General features: G+C 34.3%; 2 protein-coding genes across 9 annotated transcripts in view; both read right to left on the minus strand.

Moving 5' to 3' along the window:
• Window positions 1-289: 289 nt before the first annotated feature.
• Nd-b17 (NADH dehydrogenase (ubiquinone) B17 subunit) lies at window positions 290-1,656 on the minus strand. Its single transcript, XM_083056786.1, has 4 exons — window positions 1,526-1,656; window positions 802-1,069; window positions 612-713; window positions 290-528 (listed from the first exon to the last, which is right to left on the minus strand). Exons 1-4 carry the CDS (start codon window positions 1,531-1,533, stop codon window positions 391-393), a joined length of 516 nt encoding a protein of 171 aa, XP_082912912.1. The 5' UTR covers window positions 1,534-1,656; the 3' UTR covers window positions 290-390.
• A 331-nt stretch (window positions 1,657-1,987) lies between these two features.
• The window catches only part of Kcc (solute carrier family 12 member kcc), a 75,641-nt gene continuing 60,914 nt past the window's right edge, over window positions 1,988-16,714 (minus strand). For 5 of the 8 annotated variants that reach the window (XM_083058644.1, XM_083058646.1, XM_083058645.1 and 2 more), the window contains 12 exons: window positions 15,228-15,325; window positions 12,806-13,069; window positions 12,326-12,511; window positions 11,745-11,980; window positions 11,379-11,572; window positions 11,137-11,298; window positions 9,569-11,007; window positions 9,310-9,417; window positions 9,107-9,160; window positions 8,119-8,459; window positions 7,908-8,047; window positions 1,988-7,616 (listed from right to left, as the gene is read on the minus strand). In XM_083058644.1, the coding sequence (XP_082914770.1) occupies window positions 7,525-7,616; window positions 7,908-8,047; window positions 8,119-8,459; window positions 9,107-9,160; window positions 9,310-9,417; window positions 9,569-11,007; window positions 11,137-11,298; window positions 11,379-11,572; window positions 11,745-11,980; window positions 12,326-12,511; window positions 12,806-13,069; window positions 15,228-15,325 (3,314 nt within the window). In that variant the 3' untranslated portion in view covers window positions 1,988-7,524. Of the gene's footprint in view, window positions 7,617-7,907; window positions 8,048-8,118; window positions 9,161-9,309; window positions 9,418-9,568; window positions 11,008-11,136; window positions 11,299-11,378; window positions 11,573-11,744; window positions 11,981-12,325; window positions 12,512-12,805; window positions 13,070-15,227; window positions 15,326-16,714 lie in introns of those variants that run through there. The other 3 variants (XM_083058647.1, XM_083058648.1, XM_083058649.1) reach the window with 3 other exon arrangements.

Below are 16,714 nucleotides of genomic sequence, written 5' to 3' on the forward strand. Positions count from 1 at the left end.
CAATTCTCTAAAATTTTAATTTAATTTTTTTGCTCTCCAAAATTGTTTAAAGTTTACTTCTTGGAGTAGAATAATTGATTAACTAACCAGGACAAAGAAACCTTTATTTTGGTCCTGATGCTCTACTCTACTTCTAGAAGTAAATTTTGGAACTCAGGAGAATATAATTCCAAAAAGATAAATGAAAACTACAAATTAAAATTTCACATCTTAAATGATAGCAATAAATTGAATTCTATTTCTTAAAATAAACCAATAAATTGAGTTCAATTTTATAAAACAGACGAGATTGTACTATCATTACTGTTTATTAATAACATTGTATTTTCTAACAAGATTAATATTAATTAAATAACTATATTGGAAATATAGTATATGTATTTCTAAGATTTATATAGGAGATTTGTCGAAACCATGCACATAGAATTGATTACCCTTCACTCGATATAAAGCCTCCATATCCTTGGTATCAGGAAACATTTGGTGTCTTGATGCAGTGATCTTCCATCCACCTTGTCTTGTCCAATTCTGGGAATCAAATAATATATACAAAATATATATCTTAAGATAAAAACTGTACGCGTTCAGTATACGAAATAAACTTCTATTACCATTGGATTATACTTCAGGTGATAATAGATGCAATATATTGCAGCAATACTCATCGCAGTTTTGGTTATAATGTGTCGCGTTACGTACGCACCCGTATAGCCCTGTAAAAAGACAAGATTATTATTTTTTTATATATATATATATATATATTATAAGTGCAATTGAATAATCTTATGCACGCATTGTTACCATAACCGGTTCCATCAGATTTTGAAATTTATTCATAGGTGCTTGGTAAAATCTCCTAATCGGATTGTACATCTCTTTATAGTAACCAGGTGGTGTCACCGGCTCCTCGGGAGCAAGCTTTTGTGCGTCCAGCCATTTCTTCCTCCAGGCACGTTCCTCATCCGTCATCCCCAGCATTCGTTCCCTTTCGCGTCCCATACGACGAACTATGCTCATGGGCCTCTCTCCTCCACCCTTCAGAGCCGAAAAGTCTGGAAGGTCTGGTACTCTGGAAATAGTAAGTTGCAAGAGATAATTATATAAAGTAATTATATATGAAATATATATATATAAAAAAGTAATTTATATAAAGCTATTGTTAACTATTTAAATATTGTTTCAATGAAACGGCGTTTCAGAGAAGCGTCTTGCTTCTTATAATTTTAAATACATGCGTTGTTGAAATCATTGAAAGAATAATTATACCATCTTTGCACTTGGTTCTTATTATCTTGAATAACATAAGAATTTATGTAGATACAGAATGCAAGCTCTTTCCAGCTACTTTTCATCACGATAAGCTTTTCATTATAATAAAAACAGTTTAAAATTGTTTAATGTCATGTCAAAATTATAAGTGCATGAAAACTGATACATTTCAAAATTTCATTCTTGTCAACATATTGTTATTTTAATCTAGGAATATATATAATTTGATGTATAAAGAATGAGAAAAATATCGTACCGCGACATGATTTTATTGACGAATAAGCGAGTTTAGAAGATAATAAATATAACTTCTTCAAACTCTGAAATAGAGGTTATATCTTCTTCGAGGTTATTACATCATACATAAAAGCGTCAATAGTGCCATCTTCTGTGAAAGGCTTCAACTTTTTAAACAAGCGCGAAAATTTGAAATGAAAACAAAGAGTACTTCGACAATTGATCTAATTGTAAGATTAAAATATTAAAAATCTAGGCATTTTTGTATGAATAATATCTTTACGAAGTTAGTGGCAACCACCTAAGATAACTTTTGGTACAAAAACATTTAAACTCAAGTAATATACTAGATTATTTTGCAATAAAAAAAGAGAATGAATAAAATAATTACATATAAATACAATAATAGATATGATAATAAAGACGAAAATATAAGGGAGTGACAACGATAAATCGGCGCAAAGCATATATTCTGATCATATAGGTATATCATTTATTTATTTAATCGATTTTCTCGCAGTATATTTTTTTCATTCATATACTTCATCTTTCGTAAATCAATTACAAGTATCATCATCTATTATCTAAGGGTATAGGTAGGTAAGTTACAGGCTCTTCACAGTATTGACTATATATACTATCCAGATAACTAAACTCTGTATCTACAAATATATCATTTCGTATCTCATATATGTATGTACAGGGTGTCTTGTGCAATACTTTCTCCTAACAGTTACATATATGCAGTCGAGAGCTGCGATTTGCTAAGTGAACTTTAAATGGCCTTAAAAATAGACTAAGCACACAAAGTATAAATTTCAGGTCAGAAACGTACATATCGATTCTCATGCCATTATAGAGAGTAATTATATAATATTTTATATATAATATATATTATATAATTATATTATATAATTATATTATGTAATTATATAATATTTTATATATAATTTCAGTTATATATTTCTAAGATTGCATATATCTTTATCGTCAAAATTACCTTCCGTTCATTTTTCAAACACATTTGATTAGTGATTTGATCTATTGCGGTATCTATTGTCAAGAGAAAGCAGACACCTTGTATACATATAGTATACTTAGTGTAGACCAAGAAAGGCGAGATCTATAACAGGAATACGTCGACGAATTTGAGATTAAATTTTTCTTGCCAAAGATTTCAATCGTTTCTAAGTACATAGTTATTTAAAATTAAAACTAAGTACATTCAATGAGTTATTACAAACGTTAAAAATATAAATAAGTTCTCATTTGTTTACATAAATATAAGAAACAATAAGTATAAGCTACTTAAAAAAAGCAATGAAAAAATGCTAGTGAAGAAAAAGTAATCTCAAATCTTCGCACATCCCTCTTGTCGACATCCACTTTCGTCGCTTATTCAGGTCCGCTCTGTATGTATATATTTATATAATAACATCTTTATTTCTCTAAATCAATATTTCTTTTTTTTTCTCTTCCCATGTAAGGGAATTAATAAATATATATATCTTTTTTTATTATTCGAGTCCCAAGGGCAGAAGAAATCGTCGCAGTTTCTGAAGTGAGAAGTAAGTCGTGTTAATTCCTCCTTTTGATGAGAAGGAAATTTGATCGGTTATACGATATAGGTAAAAGTAGATACTTGATTTGACACATATGATTGAGGTTTCGAGCAAGTTTGTCTGCTGCTTAGCTCGCATCTCACAGCCTAGAGGTGATTTAAATCCGGAGCGCGCGATTTCATTTTATAAACGGAACGCGCCCCGCAAATGCCACACAATAAATACCTCGACAAATGCCAAGTTTCTTACTATGTTATTCGAAACAGCCGAGTATCGATAAGATCGCCCAAAATTTATGTTCAAAAACAGAGCGCAAAGTGCAAGTGAGAGACAACATCTTCAAAAAGTTTTTCAATTACTTTTTGAATAATTTTTTCCGAAAGTCAGAGAATATTCTAATAATCTTCTATATTCAGAATACTTTAAAAATATATTTCGTAAACAGCTGAGAATATATTTTACAACCGATTTCGATGAATAAAACTTTTGTGGATATTCTCCGCAAGAAAGAATAATACATTCTCTCAACTTTACTTATCATGTTTGGAATATAAATTGCAGAAGCAGAACAATATTTCTGAATAAACTTTCAAATATTCTCTCTTGATCAATAGGTATATAGAACAAAGCGGTTGCATTGCGGTTGGCTTTTCACTTTCACACATCGTCTGCAATAGAACTATCTTATTTTCTATTTTGCATTGAGGACTTTTTTATAGCCAAAGTATTGTGCGCATTTTTATTTATCCGCAACGGCTCGCATACACCGATCTTCACTGTGTGTTTTCTGCCATAGCTGGCTTATATTCAGTCTTTTGCAATCTATTTTCTACAATGCAATTACGAAGAGAATAAAAAGACCCTATCCTGAGAACGCAAAGTATTGTTCTGTTTCCGCAGAGCAAACATAAACCGCGGACGCATCTCCGCTGTTGCCGATAACACATATGAGCCGAATATAGAATGAGAGTGATGTGAATCGCGCTTGTTATCAGACTGCGCTATTAATTAGATTAATCATCGGAACCGCCGGACTCTGAGAGTTTTCTCAAATTTTTATCAATCACTTTCATTCTCACCAGCTACAAATATACATCTGTATATATATATATATATATATATATATATATATATATATATATATACACATATATACATACATATATACACATACACATATTCTATTTATATATCACACATACGTTTGTGTGCATGTGGTCATTGTGCATTTAAAGTAAATACGACATAGTAAAATATAAAGCGGCAGCAGAATATACTGCAATACTGTTTGACCTATGAAAAGGATGATGCTTTTCGTTTCCTCATTTTTTCTTAATATTCGCCTTCTTTAAATCCTTTAGAAATAAACGCGCGGTCACATTTCTCTTTTCCTTTTTTTTTCTTTATCTATGTATGTATGTACAACGTATGTGTATTGGCGATTTTATCCGGCAACAATCGATACGTATTTGCAATAAACTTTCTCATAATGTTAACATGTCTCATATAAACTATGCAGTACCAATAATGCCTATCGAATAAGATAAGTACACATAAAATATATGCAATCGGTAAGTAACATAATAAAATTATAAAATATATATATCGCAAACATCATGGACGAGAGAGATAGAGATAGAGACGGAGAAAGAGAGAGAAAGAGAGAAAGATATGGAGAGAGAGTAATAATTTTTTATGTGTATATTATATATGTGTGTTTATATACACATTATATAGAGTCTCCTATATATACCCAGTTCTGTTGCAGATATTCGTCTATCGCACTCGGTAAAGATATATGTATATTGCTTATATATATATATATATCCGTTTCAAACTGGGATATTGAAATGCGAGCGCATTTCACTACTTATGATTATTTTATGAATTAATTTGTGAAACGCTCTTCGCTAATGCCTCTTTCTTTCTTTCTTTCTTCTCGCTTTAGGGCATCTGACGCGATTCACGCGTCCGACAAAAGTGAAACAATTTAGTACGAGATATATATATAAATCTCTTCTCCCTCCATTAATGTAAATATTCTTTTTTATCTAGACTAACGGATCAATGGCGATATCGGTTCGCGCACTCGTCCGTTTTTAATTCGATACACTTTCATAGATAATTAACGTTTTCACGTTTTTTTTCTTCTTTTCTTGTTTCTTCTTCATTTTCTCTAACTACTGGTATTGCAGGACAGTGCGTGCAATTTACAATGTGAATGTACATATATGTATATGAGGATGCTCTGAAACTATCGCCTTTTATTTCTTCTCAATAGCATTTCAATTCTCATTATATATTCATATATTACATAATCAAAAATATACAAAAAATTTATTTAATTAAAAAATGAGAATTGTCGTTTGTTTACATCCATAAAATTGAATGTTTCTTAAATTCTTTCCTTACTATTTAAAGTCATTAGATTGATTTCCTGAATTTGGAATAATCATCATTTTGTGCGATGTTTCGATATTTTTATAATCGAAAAAAAGCGATAGTTTCGGTACGTCCTGGACCTAAACGATAATTAATTATCATCGGCTCTATCATTTCATCAGTTACAAGAATTTGCAGAAATTTGAGAAGACGCAGTGCGTAATTTTGCGTAATCCTTAGCACAATATAATTTGTTCACGGACATTGATTAAGTATTTATATCGATAAATATTACACTAAACGCTAGAGTCCCACATTTATCTCTTTTTCAATCCTTTCGTCAAAATTTTCATTCGTGGAAGAAAACTCGAAGAAACTCGAATAACTCGATGTTAAGAAGATTTAGTCAAAAGATTAAAACAAAATTTGTTAATTTTTAAATCAATTCAAATAACAATAATTTATCGATTTTACAATGTGCTAAATTAATAGTCGGATCAATAATCTAAAAATTAGAATTAATTAATTTTGGCTATTTTAGTGACGGGAGATTATTTCAATAAGATTAGTTCTACTCTTGTCTTTCTTTTTATCAGCGTCGAACCAACTTATCGCGATTTAATAAAGAATTTAATAAAAACGTGTCGAATTTCTCATCGATCCCAAACGAAAGGATTGAGGAAAACGCGTGTGTATCTCGCGCTCGATTAACTAATATATTGGATAATACCTATCTAAATGAAGCGCGGCCGGAAACGAGGCTACGCACGAAACGTGACATGCACACGACGACACTTAATGCAATTAGAATTACTTTATACGCTAACGCTATTTATATATATATATATATATTTATTTATATTATATACGTATATATAATATAAATATATATAAAATCCTTCGATGAGATTCGGTAAAAACCGACGCACATTTTGAGTCTTTCGAGTTGCGCTCCTCGCATCATAATTCAACTTTACTTGGTGTTATCGATTAGCAAGTGGTAGTGGCATCTTGGACCGGTAGGCCTTAAAGACGATACAAACGCGCGCATGTGTGTATGTGTATTTGCATATATATATTGTGTATGATGTTGTGTGTGCAAAAATTTTCGCGCGAGACTGGAAAAGAGAGCGGGGTCCTTAGTAAGAGCCCTCGTAAAGAAATGCAATAATACTCGCGACATCCTGGCGTCGCGTCGTCTTTCTCTATTATCAAATACACATAATACGTAATCATAATAAAAGTCAGCGCTATCCTAGGCTACTCTAAATTCACCTCTATCAAGCAATAAAATTATATACGTACCTACTACTCTTATATTCTTTCTCTATTAACGACAATGCGTGTAGAAAAATGAGCCTCTCGCGTCTTTGGTTAAACGCGAAGCATTTAGAAAGTAGTCTGGCAGTGGTTTCGTAGATGCTTCGACCTTAGCCTCGGACCAAATTTTGATTCTCAAGTTTTTCATCCCTTTTTTTTCTACCACTTTCATTTTTGTTTTTTCGTTTGTTTTAGATAGTGATTTTAGCTGTCAGTTGCAAAGGAATCGAATCGAAGTGACGTTTACTCGGGACTCATGTCGTTGAGCTACAGTTTTTTATTCCGGTGATTTCTAAAAGATACCAACCACGGTTGTCCGGCGAGCTCAATTGAGCTTGACAGGTTGTCGAATTTGAATCTGAACAGTTCTCGCTGCGATTCTGATACAAGCATATCTGACACATAGGTAGACTTGTTCAGAAATCCATTTAAAGGAAACTTATCCTTTGGTAACGTCGCTTTTTTGGCTTCATTGGACGACGATCGGTCGTCCCGGTTCGCGCTACAAGTCGGCTTCGATGAAGCTTCGTTTTCCACGTCCAACATAGAGAGAGACGACCGCCATCGTCCTCGTCATATTTATTATCATCTCTTTCCTTAATAACTTTCAGAGCGCGCGACGCAAGTGACTACGCAGACAATGGCACAATGACGACGTGTTCCTTAAGATGGTGTCGTTTAGGTCACTGAGAAATAAACTAGAGCTCCGTTTCCGCAAGACAGCGGCATCAATTCCCGTCACTTTACGAATAGTTCACGAATAGATAGTGATCACTTCCCGTCCGCTACCCCGCACCATCAATACCCTCTCCAACCCTTCGGTGAGCACCTCGAGGAATTCCATGTCTGATTTTCAATAGTCAAGGAAATTTAATTAATGTTGTTGTTCAAAAAAATTTACTACTAATTTTTGGTTTCCAAAATCTTTTCAGAATCGATGTTGAGAGGATATTCTGCTATTTATTAAATTATATAACTAATAATTTATATTATTATATATTATTATAATATTAATATAATATAATATTATATAAATTAATATTAATATAATATAATATTACTATTAATTTATATTATAAAATCTATTACCACGATTACTTTTTGATATTTTTTCAAGATGATTGAAAAAAAGGATACAATTAGATTCACGTTCCATCTTGGTGTCCCGTGGTGGTCCAGGAAGATTCAGAATAACTAACTGAGCCTCGCTACTCATCTTCCGGATTACCTCATTCAACTTCAACGAGGTGTGCATACGCCTTACGTCACCCTCGTCGCTGTACAACAAAATCATTTGTTAAGAAATAAATATCGACGCTAAAATTGAAAAAATCGTCGTGCAACTCACGGTGTAATCGTAGGTTTCTTAACTTCCGGACTCTGACTATTATTCTCCTGCGCATTACACTCTTTCTCCTCCTTCTCTGTATTCTCCTTGTTTTCCTTGTTCTCCGCTTTAGGTGAGCCGCTAGTAACTTTTGTCTCCTCGTCATTGTTTTCCTTGGCCTCTTCTTTCTCGTTCGCCTCCTCGGTGACCTCTGGTTCTTTATTGTTCGACTCGGTTTCCTGCATCAGTTTCTCCTTCGTGTCGTCCGTTACATTTGTGCTTTGGTTACCCGGCTCCTGGAATCTCACCTTCGACGGTATTTTGGCGTCGACGTTGTGGTGGTGGTCCACGATTGCCTGCACCTGTGTCACGGCAACGCAAGTAAGCAATGCGTACGACTGCGACTGCGTCCCGAACAGCGGAAAACAGTCAGTCGAGAGGCAAGACTAATAATCTAGCGTCAAAGCACTATGAAACCGCCAAATGAATGCTATCTATGTAAGCAATCGTGCCAATTAAGCCGAAACTGAGGGAAAATTCCTGAGATCATGATGGACAGAAAGAAACAAACTGTTGCCAGGCGCTAATAAGAGAAAAGATTTTTTTCAAACTAGTTTTTAATTTCGAAAATTAGATGTTTAAATTAGCAATATTGATACTTAAATATTTTTTTATTTATCCATTTATCTATTTGCAAACTTGTTACACTTACAAAATCATTACATTATTTTATCTCAGAAATCAGAAATCTATTTTTTCGCTTATAATTTTTAAACTATAATATTCTTAGCTTTATAAATTAAGTGTGACTCAATAGCGACCTCGCGACAATTTCTTTTCTCTTATGACATTATTTATTATACGTATGATCGTCGAGGAGGAATAAGACCGTTACGTGATATCGTGGAAACAGGGAAAGGTAATATATAAAATATAAAATCATTGGTGCAATGGAGCAAATGAGGGGAAAGAGAGGCATACATGGAATTTTGAGGGTTATCTGACAAACCAGAGGTAATTTTTCCTCGGCGGGTACCTCGTTGAAGTCCACCAATGACTGCACCTTTATCCGTGACGAGCACGCAACAAACAGACACACACCGATCAGTATCACCGTTTCTCACCATGTGTTTGTTATTATAATATGTATATATTTATACATATTATATACCATAAGCAGGTTTTCCCCTTTGTCCCGCATGCAATACTCACCACTCCTAGTGATTGCTTCTTATTCAGTTGTAACTCGCGCAGCATCTGGTTTCTCTGTTCCATGATCAGAGTACGTTCATACGTGTACGCAGAGATGTCGGTATTCGTCTGCAAACAAGCCAAAATAGAATTTTAATTTATAAAAATAATCGCATCGACAATTTTTTTTTCATTAAATATTTTTGTTGCATTAAAACTTTTTGAAGAATATAATCTTTCCCTATCTAAATTATCTATATATATTGTAGAATCGAATTACCATTTCAACGATTTCGACTTCTGCTTCAATTCTCAGGTCGTACAAGAACTTCTTTAGATCTTTCTTCATCTGTATAGAATTATCCTCCATCTGTGCAACCGTGAAGATTCTCATCTTGCAATTTTTCCAGGTGCGCTGCTGCTTCAACAAGAACGGCAACAGCATTAGAAGACCGCCATCGTGTACTATCCACCAAACATCAATGTTGCCAATTATCTTCTCGCTAGAGTCTGGGAAAAAGTTTATGCCCTTAGGTACCAGCAATGCCATCTTGGCGGCCGCAACACTTCTCACGGTTTGCAGGAAGACTCGCCAGGTTCTTTCTTCCTCTGATTGGCGCCAACCATACGGCCAACCCAGTATCACTGTATTGGGTTTCAAACCACCAAGTCCGGTGATTTGTATCAGCGAGCTTAGGCCATCGACGGCATTCTTTGCTACAAGAACTTCGACGAAACCCTTCACCTTTTCTTCCGCCGCGGTCTTCTTCAAGCTTTGTTTAGCCGCTAACGCTTCGCCCGAGTTCTGCGTATAGTCGCCAGCGATGCAACTGACACTGATGGTGAGACCCTTTCCGGCTTTGAGCTGACTAGCGAAGGCGAAAAGTTTACGATACTTGGGTACCAGATCATCGGTGAGTTTGGCAAGAATCAAGATCTGCGGACGCCAGTTCTTCGTGTGCGGCGGGCCTTCTTCGAGTCGGAGCAACGAGTATCTGGCAGCAGATAGCGCCAGACCGCGAATACCGTCGCCCCATTCCTTCTCAGCGCCACGATATTCGATATACTTGTAGATACAGCCGGCCATACCCATCGCCAACAGCGCGTAATACCAACTGGTCATGAACATGATAGCGATGCAGAGTGCCAGACCGAAGAACGACAAGCTCCAATGATAATACTTGAAGCGCGGCCGCCAGTTAGGCGTACGCAGCAGGGTCTGCAGTGCGCAGGCGAGGTTTACGAAACCGTAGCACATGAGGAAGAACATGGACAGCAATGGTGCCAGATAATCCACATTGCCGAGCAAGATTCCACATTGACAGATCAACACGGTAAGCACTAGGGCACGACTAGGTTCGCCCCGACTAGAACTGATGGCGAACGGCGCCAGGAAAGGAATGATGCCATCTTTAGCGATCGCCTGCAGTAATCGTGGCGCTCCCGTTAATGATTGAAGACCGGCGCCCAAAGTGGATAGGAAAGAACCGATCAGAATCACCCACTGATTCGGCCATGCCATATTTGCCACTACAAGCTTGCCGCCGATGCTCTGACCAAATTTGTCACGTAATAGCAAATTGTCAACGGTACCGGCAAAGAGTAAGACGGTAGACAAATAGACAGTGGAAGTCGTCAGAATTGCACAGATTGTGCCAATCGGTATGGATTTCTGGGCATCAGCTAAGTCACCGGATCGATTGGAGCCCGCCATGATGCCTATAAAATAATATCATTTATTAATTATGATTTGTATATATATATATATATAATAAAGAAAAATAATATATTATTAAAATACAATTTATTAATATTAGTATATAATATGGAACGAGATTCTTTGCTTACCTGTTACGGAGGGAAAGAATATACCGATGAGAATGGTGAAGGTCGTGGTGAGATCGACTTGAATCTGGTTGTAGGTCGAGCTTGTCAAAACATCCATGTCCTTTGAATCGGACCCGTAGGAAATTAGTTGACCCTCTTCTTGGTAACTGTCCCATATGTTCTCTGTATATCAGAAAATAGAACATTTCAAATCATTTATCTATCTTATATAATAATTACATAAATTGTAATTGTAATTTTACCTAAGAATACGCCGCTGGCCAAACCACGAATACCGTTGACGATAGTAACGTTGTTCTCGATGAAATACGGATCGCATTTACCGCGGACGGTGCTGTTACCGCAATACATATTATGTAAAGCGCCGTTTAAGTGTTTATTGCAATCGTTTAGAACATCAATGTCCTTTACCAGCCTCCTGCCGATCACGCACATTCTGAAACACAAGTGGAATTTTTAAGCATTCAATCTTCTTTTATAATTTGCTTGTTTCTTGCGATAGATATAATTATCATTTATCGTTTATAATATTATAATTCGCGACAGTGTTTCCACTGTTGATGACTATATGCATAATATGAAAATTAGTATCGTAATTAGTTTAGTACTTCAAAGCTTCGTTCCCGTTAAAGTTCACAAAGAGCCCCACGTAAACAGCAATGATGGAGAGAATGACGCAGGCCAGTGCTACTGTAGCGAACTTGTTAACGAACTTTACGCCAATGAAGACAATCGTTCCCATTATCATCAGCAGGATAGTGCCATATACCCGGAAGTTGTTGTACATAATATTGGCATCTTTCGTAAAATCGCCAAATATGCTAAGTCCAGGGGCCATGTAAGTCTACAAAAAAGTGCCAAAAAAAGGTGAGCGAGTGAAATATGTTCTGTTAGAGTATAAAAATTATACAAAAGTCTATCATAATTAATATTTTAAATATCTTTTATTATATGTTAGATAAGTTTTGATATGTTAGATAGTTTTATGATATATTAAGAGATGAATTATATATCATTTATATTTTTATTACTCACTTTACATAAGTGATCGAAATATAAAGTAATTTGATTAATCTCAACAGTTGCAAGATTGTGTAATACTTTTATTTCTTTACTTTAGATTTTAATCAATACGTCAGACTGATTAAAAGGCTAATTGAAGTAATGTCATTAAATTGCTGATACTTACGAGAACGATTTCGACGGCACCGATGATGTACATCGCGGCGGCCAAGGTAGTACCTGTATAAAACAGCATCCCTACCGCGCCGCCGAATTCCGGGCCTAAACTCCTTGATATCATGAAATAGGAACCACCAGCTGGAACCACGCCATTGGTGGCAATGGCACTCATACTTATCGCCGTCAGCATCGTCTGCGAGGAATAAACTGTTTGTTACAATCCATTTTCATATTCTCGAAACTTAATTCGCGAGAATTAAGCTATATTCATGCTGAGTCACTTATAATTAAATTTCTTAAGAAAAAAAATCCATTTTAGATTAATTCGAAAATTATCTTTTCATATTTTTAGAAATTCGATATTTTTATATGGATCTTGATATTTTTAATTTCATACATATTACATATTTTTTTATCTTTTACGTGACACGTTGTTAACATTTCGATTTTCCGTACAGTTCCTTACACCTTGTAGATATATACTCACTACGCAACAGCAGCAAAGCACGATGAAGAAAGCTTGAATGGCACCAGCCGTGCCGACTACCCATGTCAACCGGATAAAGAGGATCACACCAAAGATGTTTTGGATACATGGCAAATAGACGCCTATAAGGGTACCCATTCGCGCTCCACCTCCCACAGCTGGTGCCGGTTTGCTGTCAGGATCGGTCGCAGCCGGGATGGTGTTGCTATAGTTGGCCAGGCTGTTGAGCAACGTCGAGATCCTCGGTCGATCCTCCATCTCCTCCTACGATTCAATTGGATTTTTATCCATCCGTCAATCATACGTATAACATTACGGATCTTGAAGATCGCTTTTTACTTCACGCTTTTTTCTTGTATTATCTTGGTCGAGGATTTTAATTAAAAAAAGAGATCTTCTGAATAAAGAAAAGATAACAATATGATTTTTAAATTTTTTGTGCTTATTTTTTAAAAAAAGGAGGAGGCATCTCGAGTAATTTATTCGAAATTTAAGGGATATAGATTTATCATTTACGAGTCGCGAATTGTCTGATCATACGTAGACTTTCACTACTTCGCTATAAATACTAAGACTTTACTACTTTTATTCAGCTATGTCTATCTATTTTTTCTATTTCTGTCTCGTCGCGTATAGACTTTATTACTGAATAGAATTCGGAGAAACCATTTTCGAGACTAACGAGCCGTCCGACTAGTCATCAACTCTTATCACTTATCACATGCTTATTCCTATAGCTAAGAATCGCGACCCTCGCTCGCGTTGTAATTCCATATAAGGTCCCTTATTATGCCGAAAGGGACGCAATCTCATTTGCAATTTTATTGATAAACTTGCGGAAAAATGTCGCGTAACTCCGTCCGTAGGGACATTTTTATGGAAATAGTTGCTCTTTTTTCATGTAAGTTCGCAATCTCGTTACGAGAATATTACGTTGTTGTCGATCTAATTTCGTGATGACTACTTTTCACGTCGAAGCATTTCGTTCTTGCTTTATATACAGGAAATACAGATTTACATCAAATATCGTCGTGGAGGATGTCGGAGAATGTAAGTCGAGAAGATCCGAGATGATCCACGGTGATTTCCTTCAGGAAATTGCAACGCGTCTTTCACGTCCTATCTTTAATCTATTTCTCGCGTGATGTCTTTCTAATTTCTTCTTTCATCATCACACGTCATACAATGTGTTGCTGGACATTTATGTCGATTTTCACGAAAAGCCGAAACTTTGATCTAATGGATAGGATGGAAATCCTCCACAAATCCATCCTTTTCTTGTTTATCTCGTTTCATGACTTTGAAGAAACTTAACAAGTTTCGAGTAAATGAAATAATAAATAATAAAATACTATTCAAGAATAGAAGTCTAAACTATTCTCCATAGATAGAAAGTCAGCTCTTATTTCTCTCTTTTTTTTTTACAAATTTAGTATTATTTAATATATACATAATTATTGATTAAATTTTTTTATCGGAAATTATATTTTTAAATAAAAATTTAAACGCATGATAAAAATGTATCGGTAGTTCATTCTATTAAGTTTAATTTTGATTGTGACATTCGATGTAGCCGAATGTCGAGAATTAAAGTCGCTGTAAAGAGAATTAACGGATTTGACAGGATACAATACTCGCTTCATGAGATTCAAAGCTTGATAATAGCTTGCAGTTTTTGAGCGGAACCGAGCGGAACAGATAAGAAAACTGGGCCGACGAAAGACTCAAGCTGCTCTCTTACGGTTAGAAAAATAGCGTTAAAATACCAAGGAGTAGAAACGAGGACAAGAGACCGAGAAAAAGAGGAGAGGCCAAAGTATGCGGCTTGTCGTTCTAAAGGAATGGTAATCCAGAAAAGAATTCTTAGTCCAAGCCTCAATTATGTCACAAAATTCCTTTTTGTTTTCTCCTTAAAGTTTTATAGTATATACTAAATATTATCAAAGAGGACATTCATCGATTTTAAGAGATTTTAAGTAAAGATTTCCTATATAAAAATATAATTTTATGTGATAGAGATACAGTTTTATGTAAGAGATAAATGAGAGAAAAAGAGAGTTTGATCTTCTTAACTTTATGATATATAATCTCTAACTGTAATTCCACTTATATAAATTGCTGTTTTCATAATAATAATTTTGCTAGTTAATTACACAATGAATGTTATACACATTCAAAGTAGATAATCTCTTAGAAAACTATAGTGATTAAGAAAATGATTAACATTTAATGGAAGTAATAGAGGCATTAAAAATTAATAAATTTTAGGACGTGTATATATACTCTTTCTTTTGAAGTAAAATAAAAAAGTTTTCTCTTTCCATGCATTAATTTTCAAAATAAAATGTATGTAAATTTAAAAGTTTATTAAAAGTAAACTTGTCAAGATTAAATTAATTCGTCAGACTTGTGTTGTACTTACACTGTAGAGATACAGATTCGTTTCATATCCTGATTTTTTCTCAGAATTAGTGCTGCCGACGATAGCATCGCCATCTCCGCCTGCGCCGCCTCCATCGCCTGAAAGCAAGAAAAAACATGCAATTAATTATTTGCTGCTTTGTCTGGATGCGAAATGCGTGTTTTGAAACTGCAGAATGAATTAAGTAAAATAAAATTTCAATTATACTTATTGTTAATTAGTCTATTTTCTTCAATTTCACACAATCTTGTTCATTATGTTTTGCTACTAAAAAAATGTAAACGTATTGATAAATATATTTTCGTGATTATCTATATATGCTGCAACTAAATGCTGGTAAATAATAAAAAATTAATAAACGTTTCACTTGTTGTAATATATGCATGGTAAGAAGTATACATTATTGTGGAAATCTACAGTGACAGTTCAATTAATTAAAAAGTCGTTCATGAAATACTTAAAGTGCTCAGAATACTTAAAGCTGTAACATTTACTATTTGCTGAATGGTTTATATATAACACCATGATTACTTTTAAGATTATTAAAAATTAATTGTCAAAGCCGTTACAACTTGGTAGAAATGATGTATAAATAAACTCTCTCTCTCTCAGTGGCAACATTAATCTTTTTCACGTTTCGACAAGTGTAAATGCGTTAAAACTTTAAATATGTTTATGCAATAAAATAATAATATTATTTATAATTATCTAAGTATCAATAACAACAAAAATCAATGATGTAAAAGTTGTCACAAATAAAAAAAATTATTACACACAATTCACGTTTACATTTTTTTTATTTTATGTTCAAAATGATCAATGTTTAAAAAAAGATTGCATTTTAGATATTTTATGTATGATTTCGTTTACGATATTTAGTTGTATTGTATTGTTCTACATTCGTTTCTTTTCCATGTATTTTATATGCAAAAGAGAAACATAGACTGGCGAGAATTTAACGATGTTACGCCCTTAAAGGGCTAACTTTCAATATAGTATCCCGCGATACAAATGGCACTAGTCCAACTGGCACGTACGATCGTTAATCGACCTGACAGAATTTTTATCAACGCCAATTCAGAGTAGGGTTTCGTGAGGAGAGTTCCAGTCTCTCGGCCCATTCGTTTCTCTTAGCGAATCTCGACTCTTTTCTGGTATTCCATGAAGACGTTCATTTTCTAATAGAAGGATATTTCTCATCTAATTCAGATTGAGCCGCAATACGAATATAGAATTTGTAAGTTTCTTAATTGTTTCTCGAAGTCAATACTTCTTTTTTTTATAAATGTAGATACATATTCGAGTTATGAATTATAAAAGTAAAACACTTGTTACAAAATACATTTCAATAAATTCATCGAATAAATTCGAGCAAGAGATTCGTTTCTTTAAAACTTTAATTTAAGATACAATTGTCAAAATATTTAATATCGAATATATACACATTAAAAAGTATATATAAAAATTAATATGTGTAAAATATAATA

Source organism: Prenolepis imparis, unplaced genomic scaffold (assembly GCF_030444845.1).
Source record: "Prenolepis imparis isolate NDT839.2.m4 unplaced genomic scaffold, iyPreImpa1.0 SCAF_2, whole genome shotgun sequence".
In the NCBI taxonomy this organism is placed as follows: domain Eukaryota; kingdom Metazoa; phylum Arthropoda; class Insecta; order Hymenoptera; family Formicidae; genus Prenolepis; species Prenolepis imparis.

Bases quoted from the DNA above. Each gene is read 5' to 3' on its own strand.
- Nd-b17 (XM_083056786.1), bottom strand. The intron at 714-801 runs GTAACAATGCGT...GTCTTTTTACAG, and splicing joins ATCTGATGGAACCGGTTATG to GGCTATACGGGTGCGTACGT. The intron at 529-611 runs GTAATAGAAGTT...TTTGATTCCCAG, and splicing joins ACCTGAAGTATAATCCAATG to AATTGGACAAGACAAGGTGG.